A 16,978-nucleotide genomic window follows, 5' to 3' on the forward strand; every position below is an offset into this window, starting at 1 on the left:
CTTATTTCTATTGTACACACAGAGACAGATAATATGATTTTACTTGCTTTTAGGCTTTTTGCCAATTTGTAAAAATGTAAAAAAAATATTGAGAAAAAACCTTGCATTATTAAGAGGGATTCGGCATTGTTTGGTTAGTGGTACGGCAATAAGTTTCGAGGGTATTAAATAGATTATTTTCACACGCCTGGACTTGAACGGCGCAGTACCGCACGCACTGGCTGAGAGCTGAAGATAAGCGAGCGTTGGGCGTCATTTTACTCCTGAGTATGAAAACCTGTGATAAAGCTAGCCCAGCAATGCGCTACTAGACGAAACATCACGCGTTTGTCTCCTGGCCTTGCTTACCTCGGCTAGCTCCCGTCTCACAGTCAGCTGGTTAGTTCACGCGCGTACTATTTATTTTCTTTATTTGATATTTTCAATACTTTCTTATGAACGTGCCATCAGTAAAAAATATGTGTTTATTTGTACTTTCAATGCGGAATCTAACTATATATTTTTAAAATATTTTTTCCTTGGCAAAGGCGTCTTAATGAGAAAAAATCTAAATTTCTCCATTTCCATAAAAAGTAAGAAAGTCTGTTTATATGTCAATATAAAGTTTAATTTCTCAGCATCAAAATAAACCATGATTTTGATCATTGGGTGAAAGGGTTTCGGAGCTACAACAGTTTAAAGTTGCAGATTTTATGAAAATACGATAAATTTAATTATTTTAAATTTAAACACTATGAAGTTCTGATGCCTCAAACTTTGCACAAAGCATTGTATCACAGTTCTCTACGTACAAAAAAAGTTTTATTGTACAGGGTGCGTCAGAAAGAACGGATGGATTTCACATGGCAAGAAAATTGTAAAGATTCATCAAATCAAAAATTTATTGTTATCAACATATTCACCAATACATGCAGTTTATTTATGGAAAACAACATTATCCATATGATGTCCTTGGCTTTCAATACAGGCATCGAGGCGTTTTCTGATGTTCGCCATCACTTTCACAGTCATAGCTGGTGCAATTGCCACGATTTCTTCGCGAATCGCCGTCTTCAGTTCGTCCAGTGTATGTGATCGATGTTTACAAACTTACGCCTTCAAATGGTCCCAAAGAAAGAAGTCGCAGGGCGCGAGATCTTACCGTAGCCTCGGACAATCTCAGTGCAATAGAATTTCGTCCATGTGATTTCTTCTTTAATGTTGAACCTGTGGTAATAAATGAAGCCACCCACCGCAAAATTGTATTCCGAGTTGGAATCCTAGCGTGACATCCGATGTCGAAATGAGTCCTGAGTGGCGATCACAGACTCTTCATTTTTCAAAAATGTCTCTACGATGAAAGCACGTTGTACACCAGACCAAACCATGATGTCAACTGAAACTGCATTCTATGGCTGACCCAACAGTCGTGGTCCCCCTCACTATATCTCTCTACTCGTTGCGTATCGATAGTTTGAAATCCATCCGTTCTTTCTGACGCACCCTTTATTTAGAAATTGTAAGGTCAATTTTCTCTATATTTCGGTCGATTTGAGATGGAATAGCTCAGGCATGCCTTAGATGGGATTTGAACCCACGACCGTGACTAGTTGTGCCTAATCCGTTGTGTACACAGGGTCGGCAGTAATACTTTTCTTTCGAGATGCGAAACATAGATTAATATTAAGTAGGCTGTTAAGTTTTCCACCATACTGCAAGACAGTAATCTACCTATTTGAGTATTTTAAGGTGAATAAAATCATTGTGCTTAGGTTGACGTCCCTGGATGACATTTCAGACACGCAGTCAGTCCGTCCGTTCCGTGAGAGGATTTCAATTAGCGGCCGTTTCTTTGAAGCACGTCCCGTTGACACACATTGTGAACGGGTTCAAACAGTGTTTACTCCTCCCACGCGGAGGGCTCAAGTTGAACTTCGTTTGAACTGGAGTAGCGCAAAGCAGCCACTTCTGCGTCACATCTTCAAGATATTCTGCCAATCACAGCAGCAAAATATGTTCAGACTTGAAAGCTAGTCCCAAGTCGATTGGAATAATTATTATTATATTTGCATTTTCCTATTTTTTTTTTTCAGTTAACGCTAGCTACGCCATAGGAGATGAATATAAGGGAAAAAATAGTCTCTGAGATGACGTAGGCCCATACTTCCCCTTTATACGAGTACATTTTACACGATTCGTGGCACTTCACGTCACCTTCTGTAATAATGTTCAAAAGACATATACTTACTTACTTACTTACTTACTTACTTACTTACTTACTTACTTACTTACTTACTTACTTACTTACTTACTTACTGGATTTAAGAAACCCGGAGGTTCATTGCCGCCCTCACATAAGCCCGCCATCGGTCCCTATCCTGAGCAAGATTAATCCAGTCTCTATCATCATATCCCACCTCCCTCAAATCCATTTTAATATTATCTTACCATCTATATCTCGGCCTCCCCAAAGGTCTTTTTTCCTCCGGCCTCCCAACTAACACTCGATATGCATTTCTGGATTCGTCCATACGTGCTACATGCCCTGGCCATCTCAAACGTCTGGATTTAATGTTCCTAATTATGTGAGGTGAAGAATACAATGCGTGCAGTTCTGTGTCGTGTAACTTTCTCCATTCTCCTGTAACTTTATCCCTCTTAGCCCCAAATATTTTCCTAAGCACCTTATTCTCAAACACCCGTAACCTTTGTTCGTCTCTCAAAGTGAGAGTCCAAGTTTCACAACCATAAAGAACAACCGGTACTATAACTGTTTTATAAATTCTAACTTTCAGATTTTTTGACAGCAGACTGGATGATAAAAGCTTCTTTACCGAATAATAACAGGCATTTCCCATATTTATTGTGTGTTTAATTTCCTCCCGAGTATAATTTATATTTGTTACCGTTGCTACCAGGTATTTGAATTTTTCCACCTCTTGAAAGCATAAATTTCCAATTTTTATATATCCATTTCGTACAATATTCTGGTCACGAGACATAATCATATACTTTCAAAAGAGATATACATAAATTAAATTTAATATGCATCTAGATAAAAGAAAAAACTCCCCTTTTTACTTGAAACGAAAGGTATTCTTTATGATCCAAAAAAAATTAAAGTATGTATGTATGTATGTAGCTGTCCATCTATTGCTTATGAATATCATTAAATGGACAATTGACAATTTATATATATTATTTTAATGTACCGAAGTGCATATGATATTTCCATGCATATATTCTGCGTCATCATACGATGGAAGAGTAATGGAACGGAGAAAAATTCTCTCCGGCGCCGGGACCTGAACCCGGGTTTTTAGCTCTACGTGCTGATGCTTTATCTATTAAGCCACACCGGATACCCACCCCGGCGTCGGGCAGAATCGTCTCAGATTAAGTTCCAACTCTTGGGTTCCCTCTAGTGGCCGCCCTCTGCACTACATCATAGATGACGCTTATTCCATCGGATCCCGGCCAACTAGTCACTCATAACGAGTGCACCTCAGCACATGTGTGGACTTCAGTCCTACGTTCATAGACATCTATGACGTAGTGCAGAGGGCGGCCACTAGAGGGAACCCAAGAGTTGGAACTTAATCTGAGACGATTCTGCCCGACGCCGGGGTGGGTATCCGGTGTGGCTTAGTGGATAAAGCATCAGCACGTAGAGCTGAAAACCCGGGTTCAAATCCCGGCCCCGGAGAGAATTTTTCTCCGTTCCATTACTCTTTCATCAATTGACAATTACTTTAATTATAAAATGGAGAACGAAAATACTTTGATAACATTGTCTTTATCTACCAAAAATTCCAGTTGCACTATTAGAGATTTGAACTTAGTTGTCTTGCGTGGATAGTCGACGCCGGCGGTGTGCTTATAAAAACTTTCTGGAACAACTGTGTTATTTGATAGCGGTATTAAATTTGCAGATGTTGAATCAGGAAGAGTTTAAACAGAAAAGACGTACTTAATTTTTAAATCATCCAATTTTAGTGTTGGCATTAAAAACGTATTGTGCATTAAAATTTCCGTCTCACGCTATCACTTTGAGTTTGCATACAAGCGGTGAGATCCACAGAATTCTCATTACCATGCAGCAAAGGGCTTGGGACTAAAATGTTTGTCTCCTCCTAATGTCTGCTTCAACGTGCTTAATAAAGTCTGTTATGAACTTAATTAGGCCTTTATTATTTATGTACACGCATTTAAACTGTACAAGTTGGGCGGCGAGTCGATGTGTATTTTACAGACCGTAACAAATTAGAGTGATATTCTTAACAAAGACTGTGAATTATTACAGATGAATTCAGCGCTCGGTCATTTAGATGTTTCTTTGAAATGCACTTTTCCTTTGTTAGTGAATGGAAAAGTCCCATCTTAAGTTCTAAATGATCCATCAGGTTTCCTCCCTTAGGACGACGTAGTTCTCTGCCCGCATGTTAATTTGAAGTAGTTCGATTCCCTCTGGGCGCATGCTTTATTAAACTTGACGTTCAGTAGGCTACTTCTACAAAGTTTTGTCGACAGAATGTATGTTTGGTTGTCTTCCATTTATTTAATACTAGCCGTACCCGTGCGCTCCGCTGCACCCGCTAAAAATAAATATAAAGTAATTACATAATTAAAATAGGACGTTTGATCCAGGGAACATTCGTGTTTGATAGAAGGATAAATCGTTTAATATGTTACTTAATTTAAATTGCATCCAAATAATTAAAATGCGATCACTTTGGTCCAGAGACATTCATTTGGTGCAATGACAATTCCTTTAACATGTTTCTTAATTTTTATTATATGCAACCATAGTTTAATGAACATTGACATAATTTAGATTTAATGTGTATACTTTATTTTACTTGTTATAGGTTTCCATTGAATTATGGTAATATCAATTTTAACCCTTGTTTTCTACGTATTCACTAAATGTCGTTTGGCCCACTATGGTTCAAATGACTTAAATTATATTATATAATATTACATTACATATATTATATTATATTATATTATATTATATTATATTATATTATATTATATTATATTATATTATATTATATTATATTATATTATATTATATTATATTATATTATATTATATATCAGAAGTTACTGTAATAACATTATAGCATTATGTCCATCTAGAGAAACTACACTTTCCAATGGTGAAATAATAATTAATTATACAAATCGGTTAATTTAGCTCCGATATTACTTCGTACAAACACAGAAACATTCTCTATAGGCTATCTTTCATAGCTTTCGATTGTTGCTGTCCAAGGCCCCTTATAGACGAAGTCATTTGTTTTTTATTTCATTATACGGCCTTAGATGGCAGTTATTTTAAATTTAAAACTCATTTATCTCATTAAATATGAGTCCTATCAAAATTTTTCAAGGAATAAAACTTATCGCAAATTATTTTTAAAGAAACGTTTGTTATGTAACATTTTTCACAAAAATCAATAATAAGCGAGATATTTCGATTTATTTAATTCAGGCCCCCTTATAACCCCCCTTTTAAATAATGTATTTTGAATGCCATATAGCCTAAAATCTAAGTTACAACGAACTTAATTTATATTCCAGTTTTCATCGAAATCCGTTCAGCCATTATCGCGTGAAAAGGTAACAAACATACAGACAGACAGACAGACAGACAGACATACAAACAAAAATTTCAAAAAAGCGATTTTCGGTTTCAGGGTGGTTAATTATATATGTTAGGACCTATTATTTTTGGAAAATCGAAAATTACCATAAAAATTTCGGCTACAGATTTATTATTAGTATAGATTAATTGTAAACAAAAAGAAACTATGAATAATGAATTGTATTTGTAACGGATACAATGAGTAGGACTACATTATTATTATTATTATTATTATTATTATTATTATTATTATTATTATTATTATTATTATTAAAAGAATGAATTAAATTAAATATCACTTATTTCTCTTCTCTAGAAACATATCATTCAAAGGACACTGAAATTTTCCTTCACTCAGTATATGGCGGCAAGTTTTCTATTTTCTTTCTCGTCCCGTTGTATTTCCCATGCACAGAGATTCGGGCTGAAGTAGTATTGTATTGTATTGTATTGTATTTATTAAAATTCCATTGTATTCGTACATTGCTTCACAGCTTGAATATGGAACAAGTCAAAAAACTCAATACTATTATAAAGTCTTAATTTATAGTCACAGTCTAGACCAGTTCTGCACAAACAGCGCTCAACGAGCGCGCGCGCTCTTTCGGAGCGGGAGAGCGGTCTTAACCGCTCGCCGAAACAGAGAGTAAGATACGCCAGAATGACATAGACTTGCTATAGGTAGAGGAGAGGGAAACGACCACTCAGCTATCTAGTGGAGTGCAGTGTGTATTCTCAGTAACTGTTTCACGTTGCTTACCTACTGCTACAGTACAGTATGGAGGAATCTAAAAGACGGAACATAACATTTAACATTTAACGATTTACAGCTCGAACTTATTGATCTTCAATGTGACCTCAGGGCTAAAGATCGTTTGAATAATACTACTAGCCTGGTTGAGTTTCACAAGACTAAACATTAGCAATAATATCCACTACTACACAGGCTGGCTGTGAAAATGATTGCTATGTTTGGCTCAACATTTATATTTGTGAGCAACTGTTTTCTATAATCAACTTTAATAAAGGCAGACATCGAACATCTGTAACTGATGTTTCATTACGATCAGTAGGCTACTGTTCCTTTCAGCTGCCAACAGCATAAAACCTCGTTTTGTACTGATAAATAAAAACATAACAAAATGATATTGTACATTTAAGAAGCTATAGAATCTCTATTATTTCTGTAAAATAAATATTTCTTTATTAATTAATAATAGTCCAAGATAGTTTTGCAAACACTGAACGGGAATTCATTTCATAAGCACTCGTAATAGTACTTCCCTTTGTGTATATTTTATACGAGATCACCCCTTCTTCCAGTCCACCCTTATCCAGAGCGCAGCTAATATCTGCATTCCGCTCATGAGCTGTGAGCCGGCTCGGAGAGCGCAAACCTTGTGCAGGCCTGATCTAGATGAAATACATACAGAAGAGATTTACAATATAGTCTACTAGTACAACACATAGTTTTAGTATCAATTTCATGAAGCGTTATTGAATGTCATGAATTCACCTACAGAATAGAAGGCGTGAGAAAGTAGGTACTTCTTTAATTTGGTCCTAAATAATCTTATGTTTTGAGTTTCATTTTTTATATCTATAGGGAGGCTATTAAACATTTTTACTGCCATATAACGCACTCCTTTTTGATAGCACGATAGACTAGTAGATGGAATATGGAAGTCATTTTTGACATGTATTTATGCTATGAACTGTTGAATTAGTTACAAAGTTTTCACGATTACATACGAGGAAGATTATTAATGAAAAAATATCCTGACAAGCCATGTCTATCATATTTGGTGTCCTCATTGTGTTAATGGAATTCACAGTGACTGAATACTTTAACTAAGTACTGATGACTGCTTTATAAATGCCTCTCAGGATACACACACTTATAAATTTTTGTCCCCAGTGTTTTTCAAAGAGAAAGTTCAAGGAAAAAAAGGAAGGAAATTATGCGATACTATACGGTAATATGGCGCTAGACAATCACTTAAAAAAGGACAAACATAAGACACAATCGCCATGGAAAGAAACATGGATCTTGTATTTCGAGCCTGTAATCGAATCCGAGTCTGGAAAGGATAAAACTTGAGCCAAAACGGAATAATTATCAATGAATATATTCCACCATTGCTCCCTCACGACCGTACCACCTCATTATGCCTCATTTCGATTAGTGTGACGCTCTATTCATTGATCTGAGGGTGGATTTATCGCAGAAACTGCAACGTGTTCATAATGCGTGTGTTCGTTTCATTTGTAATGTCCGCTACTACGATCACATTTCGCCTTCTTTCGATAAATTATTGTGGCTCAGGTTAAATGAGAGGAGAACGTTACATTCCCTTTCTCTCTTACATCGAATTTTGCACACCTCTACTCCCTCTTACTTATCTGTCCGATTCCACAGTCTTTCTCGGTATCATAACTTAAATACTCGGTCACAATATGACAACACGCTAGAAATACCACTGCACACATCATCTCTTTATTCTTCGTCTTTCACTGTTGCTACTTCTCGTCACTGGAATTCTCTGCCGTCTGAAGTCAAGGGCTGCCGAACTTTAATTTCCTTTAAATGTAAATTAGAAAAATGTCTTATGATGAGTTGCCAGACCTAACGTATTGCAAATGTATTCCACTGTATTTAATTTTATTTATTTTTTATTTTTATTTATTTTTTTATTATATAAATCGTGTTTATTTATCACTTAACGCCAATATGTGTCCCACTGTGTTGTTGTTTTTTATTATTAATCTATTTTTTGTGTACATTTTATTCAGTTGTGGGTTTCTGGTTTAATTATGTAAATCCTACTTAATTGTAATGTAATACTAATGTGTTTATTTTTATTTTTGCTGTGTACATTTTTCTTTTTTATTGAATTATCGGCTTCTGTTTTTATGTGATTCGTATTTGATTCTAACAAATTAATATGTATTTCACTATGTTTATTTTTATTTTATGAGGTAAATTTTATGTAACTACCTCTTTTGATCTCATTATGTACCTAAATTGTATCAGTATGTAATTACTTAATTCCGATCCAGTTTTATGTTCAACTATGTAAGCAAGTTTTAATCCTGGTTGAGTGTAAGAGAAGGCCTTATGGCCTTAACTCTGCCAGGTTAAATAAAGCCATTATTATTATTACTATTATTATTATTATTATTATTATTATTATTATATCTCTGAATAGCCTCTGCAGTGCGAAAGGAACTTCAATAAAGTTTTACTGATATAGACTGGGCCTTGACTAATGTACGGTTTATAAGGGAGTATGACTAAGTTTAGAGAATTAATTAAATTATGACACCTGGAACGTCAGTATGCCGTGAAAATCTGCCCTAGTACCGATTTTCTTAATAAAAATAGCATTTGGACGCGCTAAGACTTGGACTCAGGTTTCTAGAGCGGAAACCACTGTCTTGACGCTCTGCTAACGATCTGTCATAATGTTCTTTCAAGCTGTTTGGATTGGTGCAGATCGACTAGAGACGGTTTTATTCTCATGGAAGAAATGCATATATTTAGGCTAGTTGTACTGAATGTGTTTAATGTAGTATCAGGAATAAAGGTTTTATTCCCTTGTGAAACACTTCTGTTAAATTAGTACCTTAATTTATGTTTCATGTAATTAGTCTGTTGCAGCATATGTTCAAAGCAAGATATAAAACATAAAAGAGCACGCTATACTGTGGTTAGCTCGTCCAGTATGTATCAACAGAGATACGACTACATACAATATTAACTACCCCGACAGTTATCCAACCTTATGGCACAAGCTGTTCTTCATAGGTAATGAGAACGACCTATTTGATTTCAGTTCGTTTCTACAACTTGACCGAGACTAGATGTAAAGTAAAGCAAAATATAGGCTACGTTTTCACACGATTTTGTTTTTTGTTGTATTTCTGTTGTTGTTAGACCTTGAAAGTTAGAATCCCCACACAGAAACTTGTTGCTAGGGAAACCATTCTTCATATCAAATCTATACTGAAATAGACCCATTACAGTGCACTTATTGTTGCTTAGTTACCATTACAGTGCGGTTTTGCGAAGGCTTTCGAATAATATTGCTCTAAATTTTCAATGCAAAATGCATTGTATTTGCAATTTTAAATATGATCGTGCAAAATGTTGTACAATACATGTTTGTGAAGTGCATTTCAAAATCTCAGAAATTGAAAACCTCACTCGCTCCAAATTTTTCCTCGATTTTGTAAATAGTACTTCCCAAACTTGTATCGTAATATACATTAATATAATTTAACTATAAAATAAATATAGAATATAAGTACAGTATATAGCTCATGACATACAAACCTTATACAATTGTTTTTAGTAGATAATCATGATTGCTTATTTATTGTGTTTCAGGAGAATTCTAAAACCCGGGAAGTCGAAGTAGACATTGATGAACTGCTCGATATGGACAACGACGACCAGAGGCGGCGACATCTGCAGGTGAGGAAGGAACAGCGAGAAATCATCTAAATTCTCTTATTTTTCGCTTCATGACAAAAACTCTCTGCTCCAATTTGTCATAATAGTCGTTGTTTAGTCAACTTCCGCAGACAAGTTATCTGGTAGAGGTTTTTCCGAGGTTTTCCTCAACCTAATATGAGCAAATGCTGGGTAACTATCAGTGCTGGACCGCGGACTCATTTCACTGGCATTATCACCTTCATTTCATTCAGACGCTAAATAACCTAAGATGTTGATACAACGTCGTAAAATAACCCACAAAAAATTACAACATCGCTCACATTATTTACTCAAACTGAAAAATGTATAATTTAATCAAATATCCAACATTTTTTTTTTTTTTTTTTGGAAAAAGCTTTTGATGTGCTTTCCAGAAAAGTAAAGTGTATATTTCTTATTTAGATGCATAGTAAATGTCTTCATTTATTGAATTGGTGCTTAAGTTTGTAGCGTTTTTCTGTACTTTCATTCATTTAATAGTACTATAATAACATAGCTACCATAGCAACGAAAAACGCTACGAACTTTGCACCAACCCAATATTTACGTTTTTAAATAATAAACGGTAAATTATAGGCCTAAGGATAAAGTAAACCATAGGCCTGCAAAAATTCAGTGAAATTAATTTTTATTTTATATCTCAGCTACTATAAAAGCTAAATGAACAAAATTTTTCATGCTTAATATACATACATTACTAACTTACTTACTTACTTACAAATGGCTTTTAAGGAACCCGAAGGTTCATTGCCGCCCTCACATAAGCCCGCCATTGGTCCCTATCCTGAGCAAGATTAATCCAGTCTCTATCATCATATCTCACCTCCCTCAAATCCATTTTAATATTATCTTCCCATCTACGTCTCGGCCTCCCCAAAGGTCTTTTTCCCTCCGGCCTCCCAACTAACACTCTATATGCATTTCTGGATTCGCCCATACGTGCTACATGCCCTGCCCATCTCAAACGTCTGGATTTAATGTTCCTAATTATGTCAGGTGAAGAAAACAATGCGTGAAGTTCTGCGTTCTGTAACTTTCTCCATTCTCCTGTAACTTCATCCCTCTTAGCCCCAAATATTTTCCTGAGAATCTTATTCTCAAACACCCTTAATCTCTGTTCCTCTCTCAAAGTAAGAGTCCAAGTTTCACAACCATACGGAAAAACCGGTAATATAACTGTTTTATAAATTCTTTCAGATTTTTTGACAGCAGACTGGATGATAAAAGCTTCTCAACCGAATAATAACAGGCATTTCCCATATTTATTCTGTGTTTAATTTTCTCCCGAGTATCATTTATGTTTGTTACTGTTGCTCCAAGATATTTGAACTTCTCCACCTCTTCAAAAGATAAATTTCCAATTTTTATATTTCCATTTCGTACAATACTCTCGTCACGAGACGTAATCATATACTTTGTATTTTCGGGATTTACTTCCAAACCTATCTCTTTACTTGCTTCCAGTCAAATTCCCGTGTTTACCCTAATCATTTGTGGATTTTCTCCTAACATATTCACGTCATCCGCATAGACAAGCAGCTGATGTAACCCGTTCAATTCCAAGCCCTCTCTGTTATCCTGGACTTTCCTAATGGCATACTCTAGAGGAAAGTTAAAAAGTAAAGGTGATAGTGCATCTCCTTGCTTTAGCCCGCAGTGAATTGGAAACGCATCTGACAGAAACTGACCTATACGAACTCTGCTGTACGTTTCACTGAGACACATTTTAATTAATCGAACTAGTTACTTGGAAATACCAAATTCAATAAGAATATTATATAAAACTTCTCTCTTAACCGAGTCATATGCCTTTTTGAAATCTATGAATAACTGATGTACTGTTCCCTTATACTCCCATTTTTTCTCCATTATCTGTCGAATACAAAATATCTGGTCAATAGTTGATCTATTACGCCTAAAACCACACTGATGATCCCCAATAATTTCACCTTAATTAAAATGGTTGCTGGCGGAAACCTTTAGTAATAGTCGCCAGGTTGTTAAGCACTGATTTAATTTTGAAACTAACCTAGGAAAAGTAGTACATAACCTCTGACAATACGTTGTTTCTGGTAATTTGTATCTAAACTCTGTAACAGTGCTAAACATGGAAGCTGTTCCGCTAGAAATGCCGTCGCTATAGCAACAGGAGTTACGTTTGAATTACTTGCAGAATTGTTTCTGTGTAATAATCGCAGTGGCAGAGATCTGTAAACTGGGGATCGGCTATCAAATGGGAGCTTCCCCGAACTGTTGAACCCATAGACAGCCTGTAGAACTCGAGGCACACGTGATTTCCATCTCATTGAACATTTCTAATTGGAGAGCATGGGGCTGAGCGCTAAGCAGCGATAGCCGCCAGGCAACGCTTCCTACGGTGCACAGCAGCTATTAATTAGTGAGGACGACGCTGGGAGGTTATCGGAAGGCATAAATGTCAGAGATTACGTGGTGGAGCTGCAGTACATTGTTATGTCAACTACTTAACCCTCGTCTTATTGCAGGCGTTATAAATCGGTTCTAATTTCCTGCCTATCGGGTATTTTAATACACGCAAGTTGTCGGTAGTGTAGCGGTAACCATGCTTCCTATTGGGGCTGAAGTTCTTCGGTTCGTACCCAGTCCAGAGCGTTGAGTTTTTACTTGGCGATGGAATCTAAATACAGGGATTTTCAGAGCGAATAGCTCTTGTTCTATGTAACAAAAACTGTAATGCCATATCGGTGGAAAGTTAATAGTATTTCATAGAGAAAATCAAAACTGGAGTGGGATTTAATTGACTATACATGATTAGAAGAAAGTATAATACAGAGTGATCCATGTTTTGCGCAACTTGAAAAAAGAACGCTATTCACGTGGCACAACTTCGCTATTATACACACGCAACTTCATCTTGGTCATCTGTTTGAATGTCTGCTAGGAAAGTGAAGGGGAAGATATTCCTACATATCCTAGCTTAACTCATCAGTGAATTTCCTAAAGCATGAGACCGCTAGAGGTTGAAATAACAGCGAAAATACTAAAATAGTATTTTACTAAGGCCCAGTTTCACCAAGCTTCGTTAAAATAACGCTAACAGCATGTTAACTAACGTGTTGTTAAAATTAAACATCCTGTTAGTGTAATAGTATTTCACCAATCATTTGAGGTACTTTTGTTAGGTAACATGATGTTAAGAGTAATGTAACAAGAATCAAAGAAGCAGTGATTGTATGAAAGTTTACTGAATGTGCCTTTAGTTGGTGTAGTCATTTGTTTTAGCGGAGAATTGCATTTTTTACATTATGGAAGTATTGGAGACTAACATAATTACAACGGAAATCGAGAAAAAGAAAGTGTAAGGAGCAGTAATTTTACCTCATATGAGAAATATAATTATTTTAGTAGATCTAGCAATTATATGAATGTAATTTAACTCAAACGTAGTGATGGAACTTTCATTAGGAAAAAAGAACAAGTGAGGGTCTCTTTAACCCAATATTTTCAATCGCCATTTGGATGTGAAAACGCAAACTATGAAACAAATCAATGTAATGAAAATATTAAAAGAAATGCCAAGTCGGGTCATGCACAAGATACAGTGGAACATTTGAAAACTGACGGTGGTACTTTCACCCTCAAAGTTGATATTTGTACGAAGATTCTTTCAATTATCCAGGGTCAAATAGAACCAATAGAAAATGAAAATAATTATGATGCTGAATACTACAATGGAAGCGTTAAAACTATTTTCATAGACTATCTTATATATCTAACATATCTTCACACGTCATTGGTCATAATTACATGTGAACTGTTAAATCAGTGAAATAAAGAAATATCGTTTTGTAAATCTGCAATTATATCTGAGTATTAATGCGAAATAATACTCACAGAATTGCTTACGTTAATAGGCACATATCTTCTCTTTACTGTGGATGCAGCGCTAATATTAATATGAATCATTTTAGTATTGATGAACATATCTATTCTGAATAACTAAAAATGCTGAAGTAGTGATTGCAGTTAATTGTTTTCATTGCAAATATATCTCGATATAACAATGCGGCGTGTAACATATGTTCTCTGGCAGCCATGATTCACGCTGTAACAGGACGTTAAGGATTTAACTGTGGGAGTATGCTATGTTAATTTAACAGTGGGTTTAACATGATGTTAGCAGTAACAACAGTTGATGAAACATCTCTTCCGTTAAGTTTACTGTTAAACTGCCTTAAAGTCATGTTAAATATTTAACAAGGGTTGGTGAAACTGGGCCTAAGAAACTTTGCAGAAAATAATGTACGGGACGGTTCAGTTTTCCCTAAGATACCGACTCCACCCAAAATATTGCTTCTTCTTCTTCTTCTTCCCATTCTAACACTACAGTCCTGTTTTATATATTTGTTACTTGTTTATCCTTACGGGGTTTGTTTACTCTAGTTGATGAGAAAATCTTTAGGTTGAGAAAAGATTTTTTTCATTGAATTAATCTATATATATAATTTGAACTGGTAATGGAAATACGGGAAAACGGCTGAACGGATTTTAATAAATGACCCCTCATTTTGTAGCTTGGACCCAAAGTTTTTCAGAAAAATAGTAGTTTTCAGTGAAATGTCAATTTTTCAACATAATTTTCCTATTTTATAAAATCCATCTGTCATCATTAATTGCATTTCAGAATAAAACAAAACACACACTACTGTAAACAATATTACACGAAGGCCATGATCTGCAAGAATGCCGACATATTTAGAGCTCAAATTAAATTGGTTATTAAAAACTTACGAAAGACTTACTAAAAATAATTTACAGGTCTGATTCTGTGGTGTGTAATTTTCTGGGTACAGCTGTGTATTGGATATTGAAAACTACAAAACTTGAGGTGGTTTGATGACCATTACAAATAAAGTATTATTATAGTTAATGCCATGGTGTGACTATTTTTCGTTAATTATACATATTAATGCTATAGTGATTGTATGAAAGTGAAACGTTTTGGGGTTATATAAATAGATGTAGAGAGTATCTTAAATTAGATCTTGATTTCTATAATTTACTGAGTGGCAGATATATAGTATATGTTACTGAAAACTGTAAAACTTACATTATTAAAAATCAAATATTTTTATAGTTATTAATCAAGTGGAGTTGGGTTATTTTCATATACTTAATGGCGGTGTGGTGTAGATGTTTATATGCGTGGTTCTCTTCAGTATTGGCTCGAGAGAGCGCAAAAATTACAGTTCCTAAGGAAAAACCAAAAGGTATTACTTACTAATAAAATAAGAGGCCTACAAGATTCTGTAGTCTCCCGATCATTTCAGCAAGATCTCTTAGCAGGATAAAATGATTTTACCCTCTAATTTCAAGGTAGTTTACGAAACATGCAACAGCTATACCAAGATGCTATGTCTATTGTTCGAAAATATAGCAAACCTGACATTTTTAATTCTCACCTATAATCCACAATGACCTGAAATAGCTACAGTATTGCTTTAATCTTACATGAAAAACCCACTGATCGTCCTGACAGCGTTACTTGCGTTTTCACGTTCAAACTAAAATACTGAAGGTGGATAGGTTCAAGAAAAGGTGTTTGGCATAAAAAATCATTCAGATGGAGTATCTTTCATTATTATGGAAGCAAATAAGTTTCAAAATGTCTGGTATTCTTCATTGAAAATAAATCTGAAAAATGTTTATTTGAACGTCTAATGAACTTAGTTTGCAGCATTTGCTGCACAAGCCACTAGTATTTTATAATACCGCTTCAAAAATCAACTAGTAACTGCCTGCTGAATACCATCACAGTCTAGTATATACAGTCACGAAGCTCAATACGTAGTAAATATACATCCGTAGATACTTGCTAACCACTAGGATCGCTAATATCGCCTCATCACAGACAATGCGAAATAGTACCTTCACAGTCTATTGTACTTAGCACACTCATAAACTCAAGCTTCGTGACTGTATATACTAGATGTGATACTGTATGAATTGCTCCGGAGAGGAATAACAGCGAAATAAACACGCGGCAACTAACCGCGGTTTCGTAACCAAGGCAAGTTGATGGTGCATCGGTTTATATTCTTATTAGTTAAGAATGGGTATCTGACCACGCATTCTAACCGAGATTGGTTCACTCGGCCATAATTAGACTTGTCACTATATATATATATATATATATATATATATATATATATATATATATATATATATATATATATATATATATATATTCATTAATGATCTTCCTCATATGTAATCGTGAAAACTTTGTAACTAATTCAACAGTTCATAGCATAAATACACGTCAAAAAATGACTCTGTCGGCAAGTCTATCGTGCTATCAAAAAGGAGTGCGTTATATGGCAGTAAAAATGTTTAATAGCCTCTCCATGGATATAAAAAATGAAACTCAAAACGTAAGATTATTTAGGGCCAAATTAAAGAAGTACCTAATTTCTCACTGGGCGTTATACATAGATTATAATAGGGATATCCTGAACTAGCACCAACAGATAGCGCGCGTGTACTTTGAGGGATGCGCTTTGCGTGTGCATTTGTTTTTCGGTATATAAACATTGAGGATATACGTAGTGTATTAGTATATTAGATACTCTTAAAAACAACTAAAAATGGCAAATTTTTGTTATGTTCCTATGTGTAAAAACAAGGGAAAGCTTTTTGTCTTCATTCAGGTCCCGAAATATTCTGAATATATGCTTTAAACCTTAAAAAATATAAGTAATAAAATTGGGCCTCGAAAGAGCTAGCTATTAAATAAAAGTAACTACTCCAAGTAAGGAATTGTTGACTACAGTTTCATTTTGGACGAGGAAAAAGAAAATTCAATAAAAACAT

The 16,978-nt window shown here is 35.1% G+C and overlaps 1 protein-coding gene across 3 annotated transcripts in view; it reads left to right on the forward strand.

Moving 5' to 3' along the window:
• The window catches only part of LOC138700328 (protein phosphatase 1 regulatory subunit 14C), a 795,893-nt gene that overhangs the window by 729,337 nt on the left and 49,578 nt on the right, over positions 1–16,978 (forward strand). For all 3 annotated transcript variants that reach the window (XM_069826879.1, XM_069826880.1, XM_069826881.1), the window contains exon 3: positions 10,019–10,105. In XM_069826879.1, the coding sequence (XP_069682980.1) occupies positions 10,019–10,105 (87 nt within the window). The remainder of the gene's footprint in view (positions 1–10,018; positions 10,106–16,978) is intronic.

Source organism: Periplaneta americana, chromosome 5, assembly GCF_040183065.1.
Source record: "Periplaneta americana isolate PAMFEO1 chromosome 5, P.americana_PAMFEO1_priV1, whole genome shotgun sequence".
Taxonomy (NCBI): domain Eukaryota; kingdom Metazoa; phylum Arthropoda; class Insecta; order Blattodea; family Blattidae; genus Periplaneta; species Periplaneta americana.